Source organism: Myxocyprinus asiaticus, chromosome 39 (assembly GCF_019703515.2).
Source record: "Myxocyprinus asiaticus isolate MX2 ecotype Aquarium Trade chromosome 39, UBuf_Myxa_2, whole genome shotgun sequence".
In the NCBI taxonomy this organism is placed as follows: domain Eukaryota; kingdom Metazoa; phylum Chordata; class Actinopteri; order Cypriniformes; family Catostomidae; genus Myxocyprinus; species Myxocyprinus asiaticus.
In genome coordinates this window covers 32647281-32666800 of record NC_059382.1, presented here as the reverse complement: position 1 = coordinate 32666800, position 19520 = coordinate 32647281, and the positions used below count along the sequence as shown (strand labels likewise).

General features: G+C 36.6%; 1 protein-coding gene across 3 annotated transcripts in view; it reads right to left on the bottom strand.

Annotated features, from left to right (window-relative positions):
- Positions 1-19520, bottom strand: part of LOC127430196 (endothelin-converting enzyme 2-like) — a 98062-nt gene that overhangs the window by 36862 nt on the left and 41680 nt on the right. For all 3 annotated transcript variants that reach the window (XM_051679771.1, XM_051679772.1, XM_051679773.1), the window contains 3 exons: positions 12043-12126; positions 8196-8340; positions 7132-7347 (listed from right to left, as the gene is read on the bottom strand). In XM_051679771.1, coding sequence (XP_051535731.1) covers positions 7132-7347; positions 8196-8340; positions 12043-12126 — 445 coding nt within the window. The remainder of the gene's footprint in view (positions 1-7131; positions 7348-8195; positions 8341-12042; positions 12127-19520) is intronic.

Here is a 19520-nt window from a genome sequence, read left to right as displayed (position 1 = left end):
CAAATAAAATGCTCTCTAGAATGATAATGAAAGAAAATAAAAAGTCAGTTCATGTCAGTTCATTTCATGGGGTTAAGTGTGTAAATTATTGTTAATGTAAAAACTTGCCATTCATAGGTTTACTTCCTGAAGATTGTAAACCATGTAAACCACACCATGGCTGTATGGAGTCATCAAAGCATTGCTCTATTTGTTTTAGTGGCTGACATGTCAACTTGGCGTGAGTTTAGGGTTGACTACCAGTTTGTCAATAGTATAACAGAACAATAGTGAATGGTAAATAGTAAAAGTTTCGTAATCACCCAGAACACCCTAGCAACCACATAGCAACGCCCTGACAACCATTCACAACATCATGACAGCAAGTTTTGGGCAAGCACCACTTTTATTTTTATTATTTTTAAAATAATATTTTTATTTTATTTTACAGGCTTCTCTTTAAACATCTAAACCAAGAAAGAAGGTAAGAAATAAAGGCGCACAAATGATGAGTTGCAAATACACGCAGCCACCCACACTCAGACACACAATTACACTCATTCACGCTGTCACCGTGACCTTTGACTGGTGCTCTTAGTTGTTGTCATGGTAATGCACCTGACTCTTCTTTGAAGGAAGCAAGAATAATATACTCTACAGTCTCTGTTCTTATGCAAGTCTGTTTCGTGCAAAAGACATGATTAATGTCATGATTAATAATCTACAATATGATTATAAATGGAAATAACTGTGCTGCAATCTGCAAATCGCTTAACTGCTTCTTCATTTCATGTGCTCCCTTTTTCTTGCTTGTAGGGTTGACACCAAAATTGCAGTATTCTATACCAACCTCAATTTTACTCTTCTCTATACTGTTAGCCTGAGTCACTTGTTTCCATACAATGAAAGAGGCTGTCATTCTGCCTATCATCTCCTTTTTTGTTCCACATTAGTATTGGTCAGGTAGGTTTAGAACAACTTGAGATATTTTAGTTTTCGAAGTACCAGTACTTTTGACATACCTATTTGCCTGGTTTTCTTTTCCGTAGTCTATTCTCCACCTAACAGTGCCATCTCATCAAGAATATTCAGGTAATAAATTCTCAGGGACCCAGTGGCAGTCCAATTACTGGTCAGCAGGTCTGGTCTTGAGAGAGGACTCACAGTGAGAATGGAATGAGCTTTGGCATGACTCGCTGCCTGTCAAGCGGAATACAGCACTGATCTCTCCCCATTACCAGCGTATGCTTGTGTTTGTTTGAGTTTGCTGGGCAAAAGGTGACAATTGAACAGTGCATCGGCACAACGAAGTCATTTGTCTTTTTCAGTACCTCTCTTTGTGAGTGTAAGGTACACTAAGTACATTTTATTCTTATTCTCTAAAAACACAATCTAACTGTAGTCTCCGCTTTGTTTTGTTTAAACAAATATTTCCGTTTTCTAGCATGCTCAATCTGTTGTATCATATTTCCTTTTCCTTTTCCTTTTTTCTGTTTCTTTTATTTCCTTGATTATGTACAGCTGTTTTGAAACAACACCTGTTGTGAAAAGCGCTATACAAATACATTTGACTTGACCTTGTTCCATTTCTTTCTGTTGTATCACCTATCCTTTCTTTTTTCTATATTTCTAGTCACTGGCTTTGTTTCAAAACGTAATGAGATGCCTATACAGGCAGCATTTTAAGGTATCATAAGTATGGTCCCAACATGAAGGCTGTTTCAAAAGATAGGCAGCATTTTTGTGCCATCTATAAGTAAGTGTACTCCTAAAAGTTGACAAAATAACTTAGCAGATTTAGAGTCTCTCTCTCCAACGCGGAGCTCCTGAGATGACAGAGAGGGAATTTATTTTCTTAACTAGTTTTGCGTTCCCTTACAAAAAGTGTTGCGTTCCCTTGTAATAGTTTTACATTCCTTCACAATAGTTTGCATTCCCTCGCAGAAAGTTTCACGTTCCCTCATAATATTTTTGCATTCCCTCGCAAAACGTTTTACGTTCCCCGAGCAAAAGGTTTTGTGTTCCCTGATAATAGTTTGCATTCCCTTGTAATAGTTTTGCGTTCATCCGCAAAAGATTGCATTCTGTCGCAATAAGTTTTACATTCCCTCTAAATATTTGCATTCCCTCGTAAAAAGTTTTGCATTCCCTCTTAATAGTTTTGCATCCCCTTATAATAGTTTTTCGTTCCTTCGCAATAGTTTGTGTTCCCTCATTATAAGTTTTACGTTTCCTCTTAATAGTTTTGCATTACTTCGCAATAGTTTTGCGTCCCCATGTAATAGTTTTTCGTTCCTTCGCAATAGTTTACGTTCCCTCGCAATAAGTATTGCATTCCCTTGTAATAGTTTTGCATTCCTTCACAGTAGTTTGTGTTCTATCGCAATAAGTTTTACGTTATCTTGTTGTATTTTTGCATTCATTTGCAATAGTTTGTGTTCCCTCGCAATTAGTTTTTCATTCCTTCGCAATAGTTTGCGTTCCCTTGTGTTAAGTTTTACGTTTCCTCTTAACAGTTTTGCGTTCCTTTGCAATAGTTTGCTTTCCCTTCTAAAAAGTTTTGCGTTCCCTTGTAATAGTTGTTACCATGTATTCGTCTTTCATTCCTTCGCAATAGTATGCGTTCCCTCGTAATAAGTTTTACGTTTCCTCTTAAAAGTTTTGCATTCCTTCGCAATAGTTTGCTTTCCCTTCCAAAAAGTTTTGCATTCCCTTGTAATAGTTGTGTTCCCATGTAATAGTTTTTCATTCCTTTGCAATAGTTTGCATTCCCTTGCAATAAGTTTTACGTTCCCTCACAAAAAGTATTGCATTCCCTTGTAATAGTTTTGTGTTCCCTCGCAATGAGTTTTTCATTTCCTCACAACAGTTTGGATTCCCTCTCGAAAAGTTTTGTGTTCCCTCATTATAGTTTTGCGTTCCTTCACAACAGTTTGTGTTCTATCGCAATAAGTTCTACATTACCTTGCAGTATTTTGCCATTCCTTTGCAATTGTTTGCGTTCCCACACAATACGTTTTATCCATCTCTAACGAAGATTAACCATAGTTTAATTACATTAACTGTATTTAAACAATGGTATTTGTAGTAAAACCATAGTAACCACAAAATTTGCCATGGTTTTACAACAGTAACCATAATTTAACCATGTTATTCATGAATAAAACCAAAATAAATCATAATCAAAATAAAATAAAACATTGTTAGATTCATTATACACCATCATTTACTCTTGGTACATGTGCCATGGTTTTAAAATTGTTACATGGTTACTGCAGGTTTATGATAGCGAAACCATGGTTCATGAGGACATGGTTGAAAATATGGTTTTAAAAACCATACTTGTACCAAAAATAAACTATTGTGTAACTATATTAAAATTGTAGTCATGTTTATTTTTTTTTTTTTTTTTTTTTTTGGCAGAATGATTTTTATTACCATAGTTTATGTTTTTCTACATTATTACTATGGCTTTGTTATGAATATTATGGTTAAAATATAATTACTGTAGTAAAACCATGGTAAATTTCATTGGTATGGTTTTACCACAAATACCATAGTTGAACGATGGTTCCTATAGAAACTATTTTAACCATGGTTCATTGGACCAAGGGACTGATAAAGGTATTGTGAGGGGATCCAAAATAATTGCGAGGGAACACAAAATTATTTCAGAAAATAAATTCCCTCCCTGTCCTCTAAGGGGCTCTGTACTCTCCTTTTAGAAAATGGACCAAAAATAGTAAGGACTTCTCTTGCACATATTTTGTTCAAAAATCCATTCTAGAGTGAAAATGTCTAATGGTTATTTAACTTCCTGTTTCAGTAGAACACAGTAAAATAAAACAACACCCAATTAGCTATTTTATGTGGTTGTTTTAAAATTAAGTTGTTTTCAAGTCAACATGAAAAGTTGTCTCTATACGACATGTAGTTGGAGGGGATATAATAAAAAGAATAATAATAAAGGGATTGTGACGTCAACCGAAAAGGAAAGTCATTTTTGAGGCAGAGCAAGTTTTTACATAAAAGATTACAAAGATTACATCTTTGGATAACACGCACCACCAAGAACATGAAAGTAAATAGGGTCAAGTTTTGATTTAATGTTGACTGTAAAAGCTAGTGTAACTTCATATTAATTCAATTTCTATTCTCCTATTCTCTCTCTCTTTGCAGAGGGTTGCGCAGCTTTTCTGACACAAGTCATTAGGGAATACTCTTTATTTACTGTTCGCTCAAGCGTTGTGTTCACCTCAGCATGCTGCACATCCACTGAGCTGTTCACACACACACACACACACACACACACACACACAAACACTTCCTTCCCCAAACACATTCTTGATCAAATAAAAACCACAAAAGACGTATCATATATCCGAGAGAAGTATGAGATCAGACACTGTATATATTCATGTAAGGCGAGAGATATTAAATGAGGTGCAAGCGTTGAGAGATTGGTGCCGTGTGATTGGCTGTAACTGGCTAAGGGGGGATCACACAGGGTGCAGCACACAGAGTCAATGTAATTGACTGTCATCATCGGGGCATAACGCCCACAGGGGCCCCAGTGTGAGAGCACATACATTAGACAGAGAGGGAACTTGTGATCAAAGTCACCACATTACAATGAGTTATTAAATAAACAGAGCCAAATAGGCCAATAATTAGAGAGAAGAATGGAGAAATGTTTTGAAAAACAAAAATAAAATAGGTTTGCATTCCTGAAGGAAATACGAGAGCTTGCATGGCAGGAAAAAGTTTTAGGAAAACTGATTTTTTTTCAATATTGAAAGATGGAAAGAGAGATTGAGAGACTCTCCAATCCCGGTACAAGTCAAAACAATTCAAACAAAACAATTTACAATAAGGTTCCATTTTTTAACATGAACATACAATGAACAATACTTTACAACATTTATTAATCTTAGTTAATGTTAATTTTAACATACATGAATACATTTTTTAAATCAAAAGTTGCATTTGTTAACATCAGTTAATGCACTATGAACTAACATGAAATAAAAATGAACAAATGTATTCGTAACATTAACAAAGATTAATAAATGCTGTTAAAAATATATTGATAATTGTTTGTTCATGATATCTAATACAGTAACTAATGTTAACGAATGGAAACTTATTGTAAAGTGTTACAGGCAAAACAATTACCAAAGGGCCATTATATTGAATTGAACCAATGGGACATTCATTAAATGATTTCCTTTTGTGTTCTAAAGAAGAATAAGGTCCTATGAGTTTATAACGACATGATAACAGGGTGATTAAATGATGACAGAATGTTCCTTTAATTAGCCATGTGACTTAAAAAACAGTTACAATTCACTAGGCAATTATTTCTACGACATCATTGTTGGAACATGGTTAGAGTTGTACAGTTAAGTCGATGGAAATTTCTAAAACTTGATTTTTTTTTTTTATTTCTTAAAAAGTGTAACTTGAAGAAAAAAAAACAAGCCTTGCAAGCACAATAAAAATCTATATGTGGATGAACGACTGATGGATTAAAGGTTAAAGAAATAGAGAACAGGTGCTGAAAGTCACTGTGCCCTATCGAACAGATAGACAGGGACGGATGTACACAGAAAACAGGTACTGCAAGTAATCAGGTCACTCAGAGCTGGAATCAATTAAAGTTCTCATCAGAACCACAAAAACAAGTGGCTACCGAGAAATGAAGTGCAAGGCTATCCAAAAACAACACTAATGCAGCAGTTTTCTATTGGAAAATCAACAAAATAATTTAGAAGTCTGCCTAAATACAGGCTATGGATTAGAAACAGAGTGCAACAGTCGGGTTCCAGAAGTAAAAATGTAATGAATTTTTTCCATTGATGAACTGATTTTTAACAATAACTTATAAACCTTTAAAGACAGACCTACCGTGAGCTCCGAGGTTGTTAATCCGTGGTATATGCTTCTGTTGAAGCAATCCGCCTGCGTTATTTTAACTTTACTGTTTAAAAATTGCATTTAATGGCGGAATTTCTGGAGAACAACTACAGTACCCATGGTACAGCAGTGAAAGATCCACCAATCAGAGAACCGTGTCCATGAAAGCCCACGATATGAGACCGGAAGCGACCACCCACCTCAATGACGCACTTTGAATGACGCAAACGAGTCGGTCTCCCTGCACTTACATAATTGTGTATATCGGAATATTAAATCAAAAACATAAACTATATTGTTTCTATACTTATAATCAACAACCTATAATGTATGGTTTTATAAATGTCCATAATTTTATATTCGATCATGTCATTCGCAATGCTTCATGGGATTGTAATTCGTGCCCTCATGAAAGACGGTAAGTACACAGACTTGTACCTTTAACTTTCTGTCGGATTTTCAAATACTTCTTGCCTTAAAATAAAGTCTGTAATGTTGCGATTTACCTCGGAGTTGGTTGGTTTGATTCATGCTTTAATGGAGGGTTTTTCGAAAAGTCTATGGAAGAAATGAATGGGAAAAATACTTCCGGAACCCAGACACTGAATAAGTGGGCGGGGTACTGTTGCGCTCTATTAAACAGGGTTGGGGCAACCAGCCGCCAAAAGTGACAAAAATGTTCCAGACATTTAAAAGGTATATTGAACCCCTCTGTTTTTAACTCCTATCTAGCATTTCATACATACTTAGAAGCTATTCTAGGCTTTCTAGTAATTGGTTTAGTGCTTTTTCAGACACTGTAGCTGTCAGATGTCTGTATTTACTATCTCAGAGGCAAGTGTTGTTGAATGTGTATCTAACATGAAGTGTTTTTTGTTGATTTTTTTTTTCTTAAAACACTAAAAACTGAAAATTACTTAATTAAGGTCTACCATCACAGTAGTCAGAAGAGTTGTATGTGTAACATGGGATGGGCCAATTGTTCAAAATGTTTTCTAGGAGAGTGTTTGTGTAATGATATCTTGATTTTATAGCTAACCATCACAACTGTTCAGATTTAGGATTTATTTCATTTAACTGATGAATATGTCCTCTTAAATGTGATAAGTGTCCCTGAGAATTAATAAATTACCAAACAGTTCATTTCTGTCACCGATAATGTGTGTGAACGCTGATTTACTGAACAAATCCCACTTATCCCAAAAGGATAAGTGTGTGAGTATTTCCAGTCCTTACCCAGCAGGTGTTTGAGCACAGCTTGGTTCTGGTCCCAGATGCTGTTAAATGTGCTCCAGCGAGAACGGCCATCTGGCAGGGGGTTTTTACGGACCCAGCCCCCGCAGGCATACTGGTAGAAATCCTGACACGGGTCGGCAGAGCGGTCCAGAGCCTCCACGATCTTACTAGCCACGCTCACACATGCCTCTGTTAGACAGATACTACGGGCTGGATCTGTGGGGTTAAAAACAACATGAAATGGCATTCACAACACATTTAACTTCCACATGACATATATCCAAGTGACACTGAATAAACAGTGGGAAATAATGTAGGGCGGGACTTGGTTTTATCTATCAGGATATAAGTGGACTGCAGATGTTAGGCTGCTAGGAATGATGTATGAAAACCTTTTTCTTTCTGTAAAACATCATATATTAATGAAGGCTTGAAACATTCTCTTCCCAAGTATGTGAACCTAAATGCTTCTACAGTAGCTACATTAGCTCAAGTTAATGTGTCATTATATTACAAAATGTGACAGAACATAATTCATGATTACAGATGTAATGGACTCATTTAGTAGTTCATACAAAAATGATACTTTAATGATTATAAAACTCATGCCCAATTCCCAATGCACTCTAAGTCCTCATGGTGGTATAGTGACTCGCCTCAGTCTGGGTGGCGGAGGACGAATCTCAGTTGCCTCCGTATCTGAGACCGTCAGTCCGCCCATCTTATCACGTGGCTTGTTGAGCGTGTTAACGTGGAGACCTAGCGTGTGTGGAGGCCCACGCTATTCTCCGCGGCATCCACGCACAACTCACCACACACCCCACCGAGAGCAAGAACCACACATAATAGCGACCACGAGGAGGTTACCCCATGTGACTCTGCCCTCCCTAGCAACCAGGCCAATTTGGTTGTTTAGGAGACCTGGCTGGAGTCACTCAGCATGCCCTGGATTCAAACTCGCGACTCCAGCGGTGGTAGTCAGCGTCAGTACTCGCTGAGCTACCCAGGCCCCCAGTTATTGTTCATGTTAAACATATTTTTCTGGATGTATATGTGTGTTTTACCTCTATTATAGCAGACTCCCAGTGTGATAGCACAGCCGAACAGTGCTAGAAGTGAACCGAGAAGCAAACCGGCCAAAACCACCTCCAGTTGAGTTCTTCTGCCCAGTGGACCAAACAACTGAATACCACCCTTACGGAAACCCACCTAAAAACAGTCGAACAATCTATTATTATTGTTGGTTAACATTCCGAACTTGCTATGTACACAAAAAAAGTACTAAAAAGTACCATGTTTTGAACGAAAATACAATGGTATCAATTGATACAATCAATCAATCAATCAGTCATATTAACAGTCATGCAAACTGTCTAATACCAGATGTCTGGCTCTATAGAAACAGCAGGAACATACAGTAAGGTTTTTATTTCAAAACATACTACACATCTAAATCATTCAACACCCAAAGAATAAAGAAGATGTTGCCTAGGGATACTGTATCAAATGCATGCTTCATATCTGCTTGCACATCAAAACAACAGAAGAGGTGTCACAATTCCTTTCAGACAAAAAGGTGAACGGCAAATGAAAGAGGCCACATGAATCGATATGTTCAGATATCAAATGTCACTCACAATTCACTGCTGTAAATCCTTGGAAATCTGACCTGCTATTTTATGCAATTAAAAGGCATCACTATCACTAAAACCAGTGTCAATATCAGAAATAATGCTGGAATAAAGGATACAGAAAATTTTTATGAAACCCCGAAGTTATTGGGACTCTCCCTCCAATTTTATCTCGTGATAGAACCTGCACTAAATGGCAAAGCAGTCTATGGCCCATTTCCTAAAGCCTCTACATAATTCAAAACATTAAAAGGTGACTGTTTAAGTAGGTACAAGATTTCCCCAGTTAAAGATAATTATTCAACCCTGGACTTTTGCACTTTTGAGATTGTTCAAAAACTGAAAAAATTAAAGTGCTCCAAATCTAATCTAATATGTTTGCCCGTCTAGTCATCAAATATTATAAAATTAACACTTTCTCATTTAAAAACACACAGAATATACAACAGGTTCTACATTTCCAGACTATACTTTTCAATGTCGGTCATCAGTGCAGATCAAGCTCCTGAATACTGAATGGGCATTAATATGTAAATGTTGGCAGTCAAATGGTAATGTGCTCAAGGTTGTGGCATCATAAACATTTCTGAACAAGCTGTTTTTGCAGGTGGTTTCCATAAATACTAAATAAAAACCCAAGCAAGAAAAGGGCTTTTAAAAGCATGAAATGGACTGCCTTTGACATCACAGCTCAGAATACTCACTAGTGAAGGGCTCGAAACTGTGAGCGATCCTGTAGTGGCATTAACAACCAATCAGCTTTATCATTAAAGGGTTTGGAGAGAAACGGAACAAATGTAATGGGATTACGTCTTTACAAATACAAAATATTAGTAACTGTATTCCACTGCATTTTCCATTTAAACTGTTGGTAATCGGAATACAGTTATATTCAGCCTGATCTCATGAAATTTATGTGAACATAATAATTCAATTCAGAATTTACGTGCTGTATAACACATTTGGCTGCAGGTTTCCACTAAAATGTCCAGCTGGGGGTGCCAAATGCAAGTAAAATGGTGTCGTATTCAGATGATGTTTTAAGGTGAATTTTAGATGGATGTTTCTAAAACATACCTCCCTAACATAAAACTTTGCCTGAACCTAACCATTAGTGTTTTAAATGCAGAAGCAAATTGAAAAATCAAATTTTCTGAACCAACCACATCATTTCGTGCAGAGCACATTCATGGCTGGAGTTGAACCGCAGTCCTCCGACTCAAAAGTCCAACATCCTATCAGGTGAGCTACTGCACAAGCTAATCATATTGGAATAAGTGTATATACACTGGCGGCCAAAAGTTTGGAATAATTTACACATTTTACTCTTATGGAAAGATATTTGTACTTTTATTCACCAAAGTGGCATACAACTGATCACAATGTATAGTCAGGACATTAATAACATGAAAAATTACTATTACAATTTGTAATTCTTAAACTACTTCAAAGAGTTCTCATAAAAAAATCCTCCACATGCAGCAATGACAGCTTTGCAGATCCTTGGCATTCTTGCTGTCAGTTTGTCTAGATACTCAGATGACATTTCACCCCACGCTTCCTGTAGCACTTGCCATAGATGTGGCTGTCTTGTCAGGCACTTCTCATGCACCTTACAGTCTAGCTGATCCCACAAAAGCTCAATGCGGATTAAGATCCATAACACTCTTTTCCAATTATCTGTTGTCCAATGTCTGTGTTTTTTTGCCCACTCTAACCTTTTGTTTTTGTTTTTCTGTTTCAAAAGTGGCTTTTTCTTTGCAATTCTTCTCATAAGGCCTGCACCCCTGAGTCTTCTCTTTACTGTTGCACATGAAACTGGTGTTGAGCGGGTAGAATTCAATGAAGCTGTCAGCTGAGGACATGTGAGGCATCTATTTCACAAACTAGAGACTGATGTACTTATCCTCTTGTTTAGTTGTACAACTGGCCTTCCACATCTCTTTCTGTCCTTGTTAGAGTCAGTTGTCCTTTGTCTTTGAAGAATGTAGTGTACACCTTTGTATGAAATCTTCAGTTTTTTGGCAATTTCAAGAATTGTATAGCCTTCATTCCTCAAAACAATGATTGACTGACGAGTTTCAAGAGAAAGCTCTTTCTTTTTTGCCATTTTTGACCTAATATTTACCTTAAGACATGCCAGTCTATTGCATACTGTGGCAACTCAAAGACAAACACAAAGACAATGTTCAGCTTCATTTAACGAACCAAATAGCTTTCAGCAGTGTTTGATATAATGGCAAGTGATTTTCTAGTACCAAATTAGCAATTTAGCATGATTACTCAAGGATAAGGTGTTGGAGTGATGGCTGCTGGAAATGGGGCCTGTCTAGATTTGATCAAAAATGACTTTTTTCAAATAGTGATGATGCTGTTTTTACATCAGTAATGTCCTGACTATACTTTGTGATCAGTTGAATGCCACTTTGGTGAATTAAAGTACCAACTTCATTCCGAAACAGCAAAATCTGGACATTATTCCAAACTTTTGGCCACCAGTATATGTAGGTGGGTCTGTAATACAAGCATTAAAATGTATTGTATTTCAAAAGCGTAAAAGTGGGTCGATATCATAAAATAGCAGGGTCTAAGTAATAGAGAGAAAAATAAGTATTTATAAAGTCATAATCAGCCATTAAAGTCATGATTTGAGTGAAAATGAATAAAACACAGTTGTTGTAGCACCTCTAGTGTTCATTTCACCTGGAAATTGCAGGGAATTGTACCTGGAGACATGTATAGCAAGTACAGAGTCAAGTTTTCACTAAGACACCAGGCTGGTTACATACATGATGCAATCTGAGGAGCATTTGAACAATAGTGAAACAGTTTCTTGTGTCACTTTTTATTATTATCACTTGTTATTAACGTGTTTATAGTCAAAACCAGTGAAAAAAATCTGTGCTTAAGAAATAACCTAAGTATTTAGATTACGTTACTGAGCTTGAGTAATCTAACGGAATACATTACAAATTACATTTTACAGCATTTATGCTGTAATCTGTAGTGGAGTACATTTAAAAAGTAACCCTCCCAACCATATTCATGACATTGTTTTCTTGCTGCCATAGAGTGATTAGTCAAATGACATTTATGGCTCAAGTAATTGGCTCAAAACAAAAATCAAGCCAAAACAGTGCTCATGAATAAAAAATGGCAGAATGCGATTTGCAGACTTCCAAGGCTGTATGCACCAGCCAAGCAACTGCCTTTGAGATGAATGTCAAAGCTAATGGATAGATTTTGCTTGGTATTTTAGACCTTCTTGAAACACTCTCACCTCCACACTGTCAGGAGAGATGGCTCCATCATCGGGGACGTCAGTCCCATCCTCCTCAAACGTTGCACGCTTGTAGTTAGACATCTGAAAAGAAAGAAAGTGAAAATAATGTTATAGTGTGTCAGTATTACTATTTGTTACCACTAAAGGCTTATTTGGAACCAAATGCAAATATTTGGGATGAAAATGTTTTGGAATATATAAAACATTTCTTTAGAAAAAATGGTGACAAACATTTGTCAAATTAACAAAGTTTTGTTTTGCAGTTGGCAAACAACTAGCTGAAATTGTGCCACGTATTGTACCAGAGTACATTTAGTTGTCGATCTGTGCCACCTATTGTACTGAATTGCATTTCGTTTTCCTTCAGCCTGACCAACATTTGTTTCACTCAGAGGTTTATACCGTGGTAATGATATACAAATACTTTTTTACTGTACTTCAGTAAAGTTTTTGATTATTTCGACTTTACTCAAGCATAAATATTTCTGTTCATTTTCTTCAGACACTTTTGTTACTTTCACTGCAAATATAAGCTGCATGCAAATCTGTGACAGTGACGTTCGGGTCGCAAATGAATCATCTGAGTCTAATCTTTTGAATTTGTTTCTTTTTAATCGGTCAAATAGACTCTAATCGAAAAAGCAGACTGACTGAATTATTTAGCGGATTGATTCGCGAATCAAAATGAAAATCACGAAGGTAACCCCAAACAAAGTGTGTTCCTATTGAGGAATATACAGAAAAGAGACTGCTTGGGGCCCTATAATTTCTGCAATGCTAAAAACACGGACGGAATCGCAGAATCCAGTTATTAAAACAGAAGTAACTATAAAATGCATAATGTCACAGAATTTGAAATATTTAGGATAAAGTCAATGTCTGAATTAAACAAATTAAATCATGGTATGTCCTATTGGATGATAAAACCACAATGGGCTGCAATTTAATGGAATAAATATACAGCCTGCATGTGCTGTGTGCTTCAGAGTGAATGTGTGAAGACGCCCGCTCATACACAAACACATCATGAGCATCATGCATGCTATGTGTGTAATAAATGACAGAGAGCAGAGCGCTTATTCACTGTGAAGCGCCCAGCATATGCAGACTACATTATATATTTATAGAATTAAATTGAAGCCTTTTGCTGTTTAATAAGCACATTAGGACATATAACAAACTGCTTATCTAGAGATGAGAAGCTGTCACCAAGCATACAAACTTAGAGGGGATTATTCGGTTTTCCAGCAAAATAAAATAAATTTAACTAGATGCGTGAAACTGAAAAACAAAAATGCAACAGGAATACATTACTACTGTATATTAACATGTAATATTAATGTAGCAATAATAATAATAAATAATAATGATAATAATAATCTATTCAAAATAATTTCATTATATTTAAGCAATATCTTACAAGCAAGAGTGCTGTTGTACTGAATAAAAGTTTTAATCAATGTTTCATTAATACTGTAATGATGTGCTGTGCAGCACTGTATTTAACAAAAAAATAACTCCAATGTTGTGTTTTGGATTGTGCTTTAAGGATCTGTATAGAAATACTTTTTGATTTAAAAAAAACAATACAATGGTATGTTGAAAAGTAATAGTTCTGTTTTCATATGATTATAACCTATGAATTCATTTGATAAGACAGTATTTTATAAAATGTCATTAAAATGTAAAAAGAATTTGAGAAAAATCAAATGGAATTTGGAAAAAAATAAATTGCATTTCATGAGGCCCTGTTCTGTTCATGTAAGTTTTAATCTGTGTTTTTGGCTATTAATACATTTTATACATCTTTGTCTTAAACATTATAAACGTTGTGAAATACTGTAGTAATGCTGGTTACCATTTACAATCAACCAAGGCAGGGGTTTTCAAACTGGGATCTGGGAAACCTCAGCGGGCTGCAATGGGGTGGTAGGGGTCCATAGGAAGTTTTCCAAATTTTGACATAATTACAGTTTTATTCTGCTTTCTGAAGTCTACAAATAAATTTCAAACATAAATTATGAAATTCATTAACACTACTTTAATATTGGGTAAAATAAATACACACTATCAGCTTAATACAAAGTAAATATTTTCCAGATAATAGTTTAATAATTTTAATTTATTTTGGCACTGATACAATATAAAAGTCAACTATTTAATTTTGCCAACAACAAGTTGTCTTTATCCTCTTTTTCCTGAACGCGTAAGTGTTAAACAATTCATAACAGAAGCCTGTTTCTGTTTTCGGGTTTCCAGTGTTTTCACATGCATTAGCGTATGTTTTTAATTGCTAAAGTGATGTTTAGCTTTTTACATTTTAAAAAATTGGCAAAAAAAAAAAAAAAAATTTGGTTCTATAGTGTCGATACTTTACAGAGTTGCAATGAGAGTCTTGACAGTGCCTCACCTACTGTAAGTGGGACCTACTGTAAGTGGGTAGATGACATGAAGCGATGGCCCGAAGTTATGTTGATATCATTAACTTCTTCAAGTTTTTATGACAGCCAGCAACTGCACAAGTTCATTTTAAATCCAACTAATATTTTAAATGGTTGTTGTTCTCGATTTGGATCGATTTGAATTATCTCGATAATCATTGCACTGCCCAGTGGTTGCTCAGGAAAACTGTAAATAATTTAATACTTCATTTTTTTCACACACAGCACAAATGTGTCTTTATACACTACAGTATTTTAGGAAGGGGGTCCCATATAATGAAATCATTATATTTGGGGGTCCCTCAGCATCAAAAAAGTTTAAAAAACCCTGAACCCAGGTACCATATGTATTAATCAATATACTGTAGACATGATGCACTCATGAAAATGTCTAACAATAACATTTGCAAACCTACTTAACCTGAAACAATTAACTTAACAATTAACTTAAAGCCATTTACTTGTACTATTGATGCTTAATAAGTACATTATCACTAACATCATTACTTTTACTTAAGTAATTTCTCATGAGCTACTTAAAGGTATAGTTCATTCAAAAATGAAAATTCTCTTATCATTTACTCCATATGCCATCCCAGAAGTGTATGACTTTCTTTCTTCTTCAGAACACAAATGAAGATTTTCAGAAGAATATCTCAGCTCTGTAGGTCCATAAAATGCAAGTGAATGGGTGCCAAATTTTGAAGCTCAATAAAGCACATATAGCCATCATAAAAGTAATCCATATGACTCCAGTGGACTACCCTTACAAAAAATCTAAACTAGCCGCTAACTTTAGCAAATTTGCTGCTTGTTATTTTCACATGCAAATGAGCTTGTGATTACCACAAATGTTTGGCAGAAGTTTGCAGCTCTTCGCAGGTAGTGGTGAACCTTCGGCAAACCTTTGGCAACAATGGACAATTTGCCGCAAGTTTACCACAAAGCTCATTTGCATGTGAAAATTATCTGTGGCGAATTTGCGGCAAGTTTGCCATGAACTCCTGATTTTTGTAAGGGTGATTAATGTCTTCTGAAGCGAAACGCTAGGTGTGTGCGTAAGAAATAGATCAATATTTAAAACTTTTTTTTACTAAAAATGCTTGTGCCTCTCGTGTGATATACGTGCATAAGCCTCTTCATAGATATTCATACACTATATTGCCAAAAGTATTCGCTCACCCATCCAAATAATTGAATTCAGGTGTTCCAATCACTTCCATGGCCACAGGTGTATAAAATGAAGCACCTAGGCATGCAGACTGCTTCTACAAACATTTGTGAAAGAATGGGCCGCTCTCAGGAGCTCAGTGAATTCCGCCGTGGTACTGTGATAGGATGCCACCTGTGCAACAAGTCCAGTCGTGAAATTTTCTCGCTACTAAATATTCCACAGTCAACTGTCAGTGGTATTATAACAAAGTGGAAGCGATTGGGAATGACAGCAACTCAGCCACGAAGTGGTAGGCAACGTAAAATGACAGAGCGGGGTCAGCGGATACTGAGGCGCATAGTGCGCAGAGGTTGCCAACTTTCTGCAGAGTCAATCGCTACAGACCTCCAAAGTTCATGTGGCCTTCAGATTAGCTCAAGAACAGTGTGTAGAGAGCTTCATGGAATGGGTTTCCATGGCCGAGCAGCTGCATCCAAGCCATACATCACCAAGTGCAATGCAAAGCGTCGGATGCAGTGGTGTAAAGCACGCCGCCACTGGACTCTAGAGCAGTGGAGACGCATTCTCTGGAGTGACGAATCACGCTTCTCCACCTGGCAATCTGATGGACGAGTCTGGGTTTGGCGGTTGCCAGGAGAACGGTACTTGTCTGACTGCATTGTGCCAACTGTGAAGTTTGGTAGAGGGGGGATTATGGTGTGGGGTTGTTTTTCAGGAGCTGGGCTTGGCCCCTTAGTTCCAGTGAAAGGAACTCTGAATGCTTCAGCATACCAAGAGATTTTGGACAATTCCATGCTCCCAACTTTGTGGGAACAGTTTGGGGATGGCCCCTTCCTGTTCCAACATGACTGCGCACCAGTGCACAAAGCAAGGTGCATAAAGACATGGATGAGCGAGTTTGGTGTGGAAGAACTTGACTGGCCTGCACAGAGTCCTGACCTCAACCCGATAGAGCACCTTTGGGATGATTTAGAGCGAAGACTGCGAGCCAGGCCTTCTCGTCTAACATCAGTGTCTGACCTCACAAATGCGCTTCTGGAAGAATGGTCAAAAATTCCCATAAACACACTCCTAAACCTTGTGGAAAGCCTTCCCAGAAGAGTTGAAGCTGTTATAGCTGCAAAGGGTGGGCTGACGTCATATTAAACCCTATGGATTAAGAATGGGATGTCACTTAAGTTCATATGCGTCTAAAGACAAATGAGCGAATACTTTTGGCAATATAGTGTATGTAGATCCCTTATTAGCAGCTGTTTCTATGGACCGTGGTACTTTTTCCACCACAAAAGGAGTTTATGCAGCGGTCTGAGGCATTTCCTCAGTCATTCACTTGCATTCAAACCAATTCAAAGAGCTCTTCTTGTTCATGTTCCAAGATGGCGCTGCAGTTGACGTATCCAAACTTATCTATGCTCCTCTGTTGTAAACAACACTGCGCTTCTGTTTTTTTTTCTCGTGAACATGCCAATGACCATGACCCTTGTGAATTTTTAGTAAAAACAGTTTCTTACACACACCTAGTGATTCGCTTCAGAAGACATTAATTAATCCACTGGACTCGTATGGATTACTTTTATAATGCCTTTATGTGCTTTTTTGGCACCCATTCACTTGCATTTTATGGATCTACAGAGCTGACAAATTCTTCTAAAAATTTTCATTTGTGTTCTGAAGAAGAAAGAAAGTCATACACTGGGATGGCATGAGAGTGAGTAAATGATGAGAGAATTTTCATTTTTGGGTGAACTAACCCTATAACTTTTACTCTGAGTCAATTTCAATAAAGGTATCTTTACCTTTCCTTAGTATGACTACTAGGTACTCCATACAACATTGGTTTTGCTCTTGATGTAAAAACATCATTCATCAGCAATCCATTTTGCTTTAGGTGTGAACCTTAAAGTCAACATTAAATAAAAATATACCCTATTTCCTATTTTCTTAATACACGCTCCTGACCGTATTGTGAAGATCATTGCACGTTATTGCACGTAATCTTTGCAGTCTTTTTTTGCACTACCTCTTTGTAATTTTGCTTCTTTTCAGCTGATGACCCCAAGCCCTCTAATTTTTCAGCCTCTTCCCTTTAACCACCTGTTATACACTGCAAAGTATACACTGCATTTTGTTTTCCTCATTAAATATTCTGTTTCACTCAGAGAAATGTCACATTACAGAAGCAAAATGGCTGGCATTTTCAAACAGTTTGACACTAATTAAGACTTAACTGGAACAATTTACAGAGAACAGAAAACAATTTTAACGGCCCTGAGGCGAGCTCGCTCAACTGAGCACACAAATCCAACCAAGATTTTACAGGAGCGTGTGAAATGGAGATGAATGTTGGGTTGGGGGATTTCTTGTTTCCTCACCCCCTCTCAGTCATCAGAGAGGAGTTATACAAACACATTCAAAGTTGAAGAGGTGGCTGGCTAATATACACCTCAGGGCAGCTCTTTGCTGTGTCAGAGTCATAGTGTTTTAAGTATTACCCTACAAAGAACTGAAAATGTTAGTTAAATCTAACCTTATTTACAGTGTCTATTGATATCTCTCTGCCTGCACTGACAGCCGTGTAGAAACGTAGACGAGCAGGCCTGGGGCAAAGCCTTCCTCCCAGGTTACTCGACAAGAGCAGACTAAACAAGACTGCTTTAGAACAGACCAAATTCACACAAACAAACAACTTATATATATATAAATGGGAACATACTGTACCATACACTCAAAAAAAAAAGAGCTTTCATGAATCTTCCCCACATTACTCAAATAATTCCAAGTGAACTTAAATGAACTGAGTTGTTCCAATGCTTTCAAGCTTTCCTTAATCTATTGGTGTTGGGACAACACGAATATTATTTATTTCATTAACGGAAACTGGGCAGGGAATTTCTAATTCAATAGCAAATTTAGAAGAGGTTCTGTTATGTCAACTATACTAATCATAGCAATGTGTTTCCTATTAGCATGCATTTAGTATGCTAGCATTCTCATATTAAATTAATTTAGTATAATTTAGTTGGGTGAACTTAATTCAATTACATTCTCTCCACTTGAAGTATTAGATTATATGGTAGTTTTAATTTAAGAAAAACTCATTTTAAACATGTGGAACGAGTATTCATGACTGAATAAAGTTTAGCCAAAGAGTATTTTTTATTTTATTTTTTAGTATAGACGTTTATTGTTTTTGTAAACAGCTTATAATAAATACAACTGACTAACCCTTTCCAAAACTCTGCCCCTTAAATTAAACTTTTTACCTTTTTAGAATGAAAAACAATATATTATTTAACGTATACATTTTATTTTTTTCCCCTTGCAATTGAAGATGACCCCGGATGTCCCCAAAGGCAGGTTTTGTCAAATTTTGCTAACTTTGTCAAATTTTGATACAAAATGATTGCTCAGAGTTTGTTTTTTCATAATTCAGGATACTTCGAGTTCTAATATATATCTCACTAAAGTATCAACTTTGTGTAAGTGTAATTGTTTGCATACAAAAATAGTGCTTTAATGGAAATAGCATAGCCCAGATCATTCGGTCTTGGAAGAATTTGAGGAGAAATGTCCAGCTTATGTAAGTACGAATTCATATTAAAATCTCTGACTTTTGACATTTGACTTGATATTTTGGCAAATCTGAGCATAGGGCAAAACACTGCTGAGATCTCTTCTGAAACTCTAGTGAAGACATATGTGAGATATTTCTGGGAAGAAAAATGTCCCCATTTGCTTTCCATTTAATAAAGGGTACCTTTCAGCCAATTCCTAGCCTTTATTGGTTTTTCAGCTGCCGATACCAATGCAGATATAGATAACCGTTATGATGCTGTTTTACACATACAATGACAAATGAG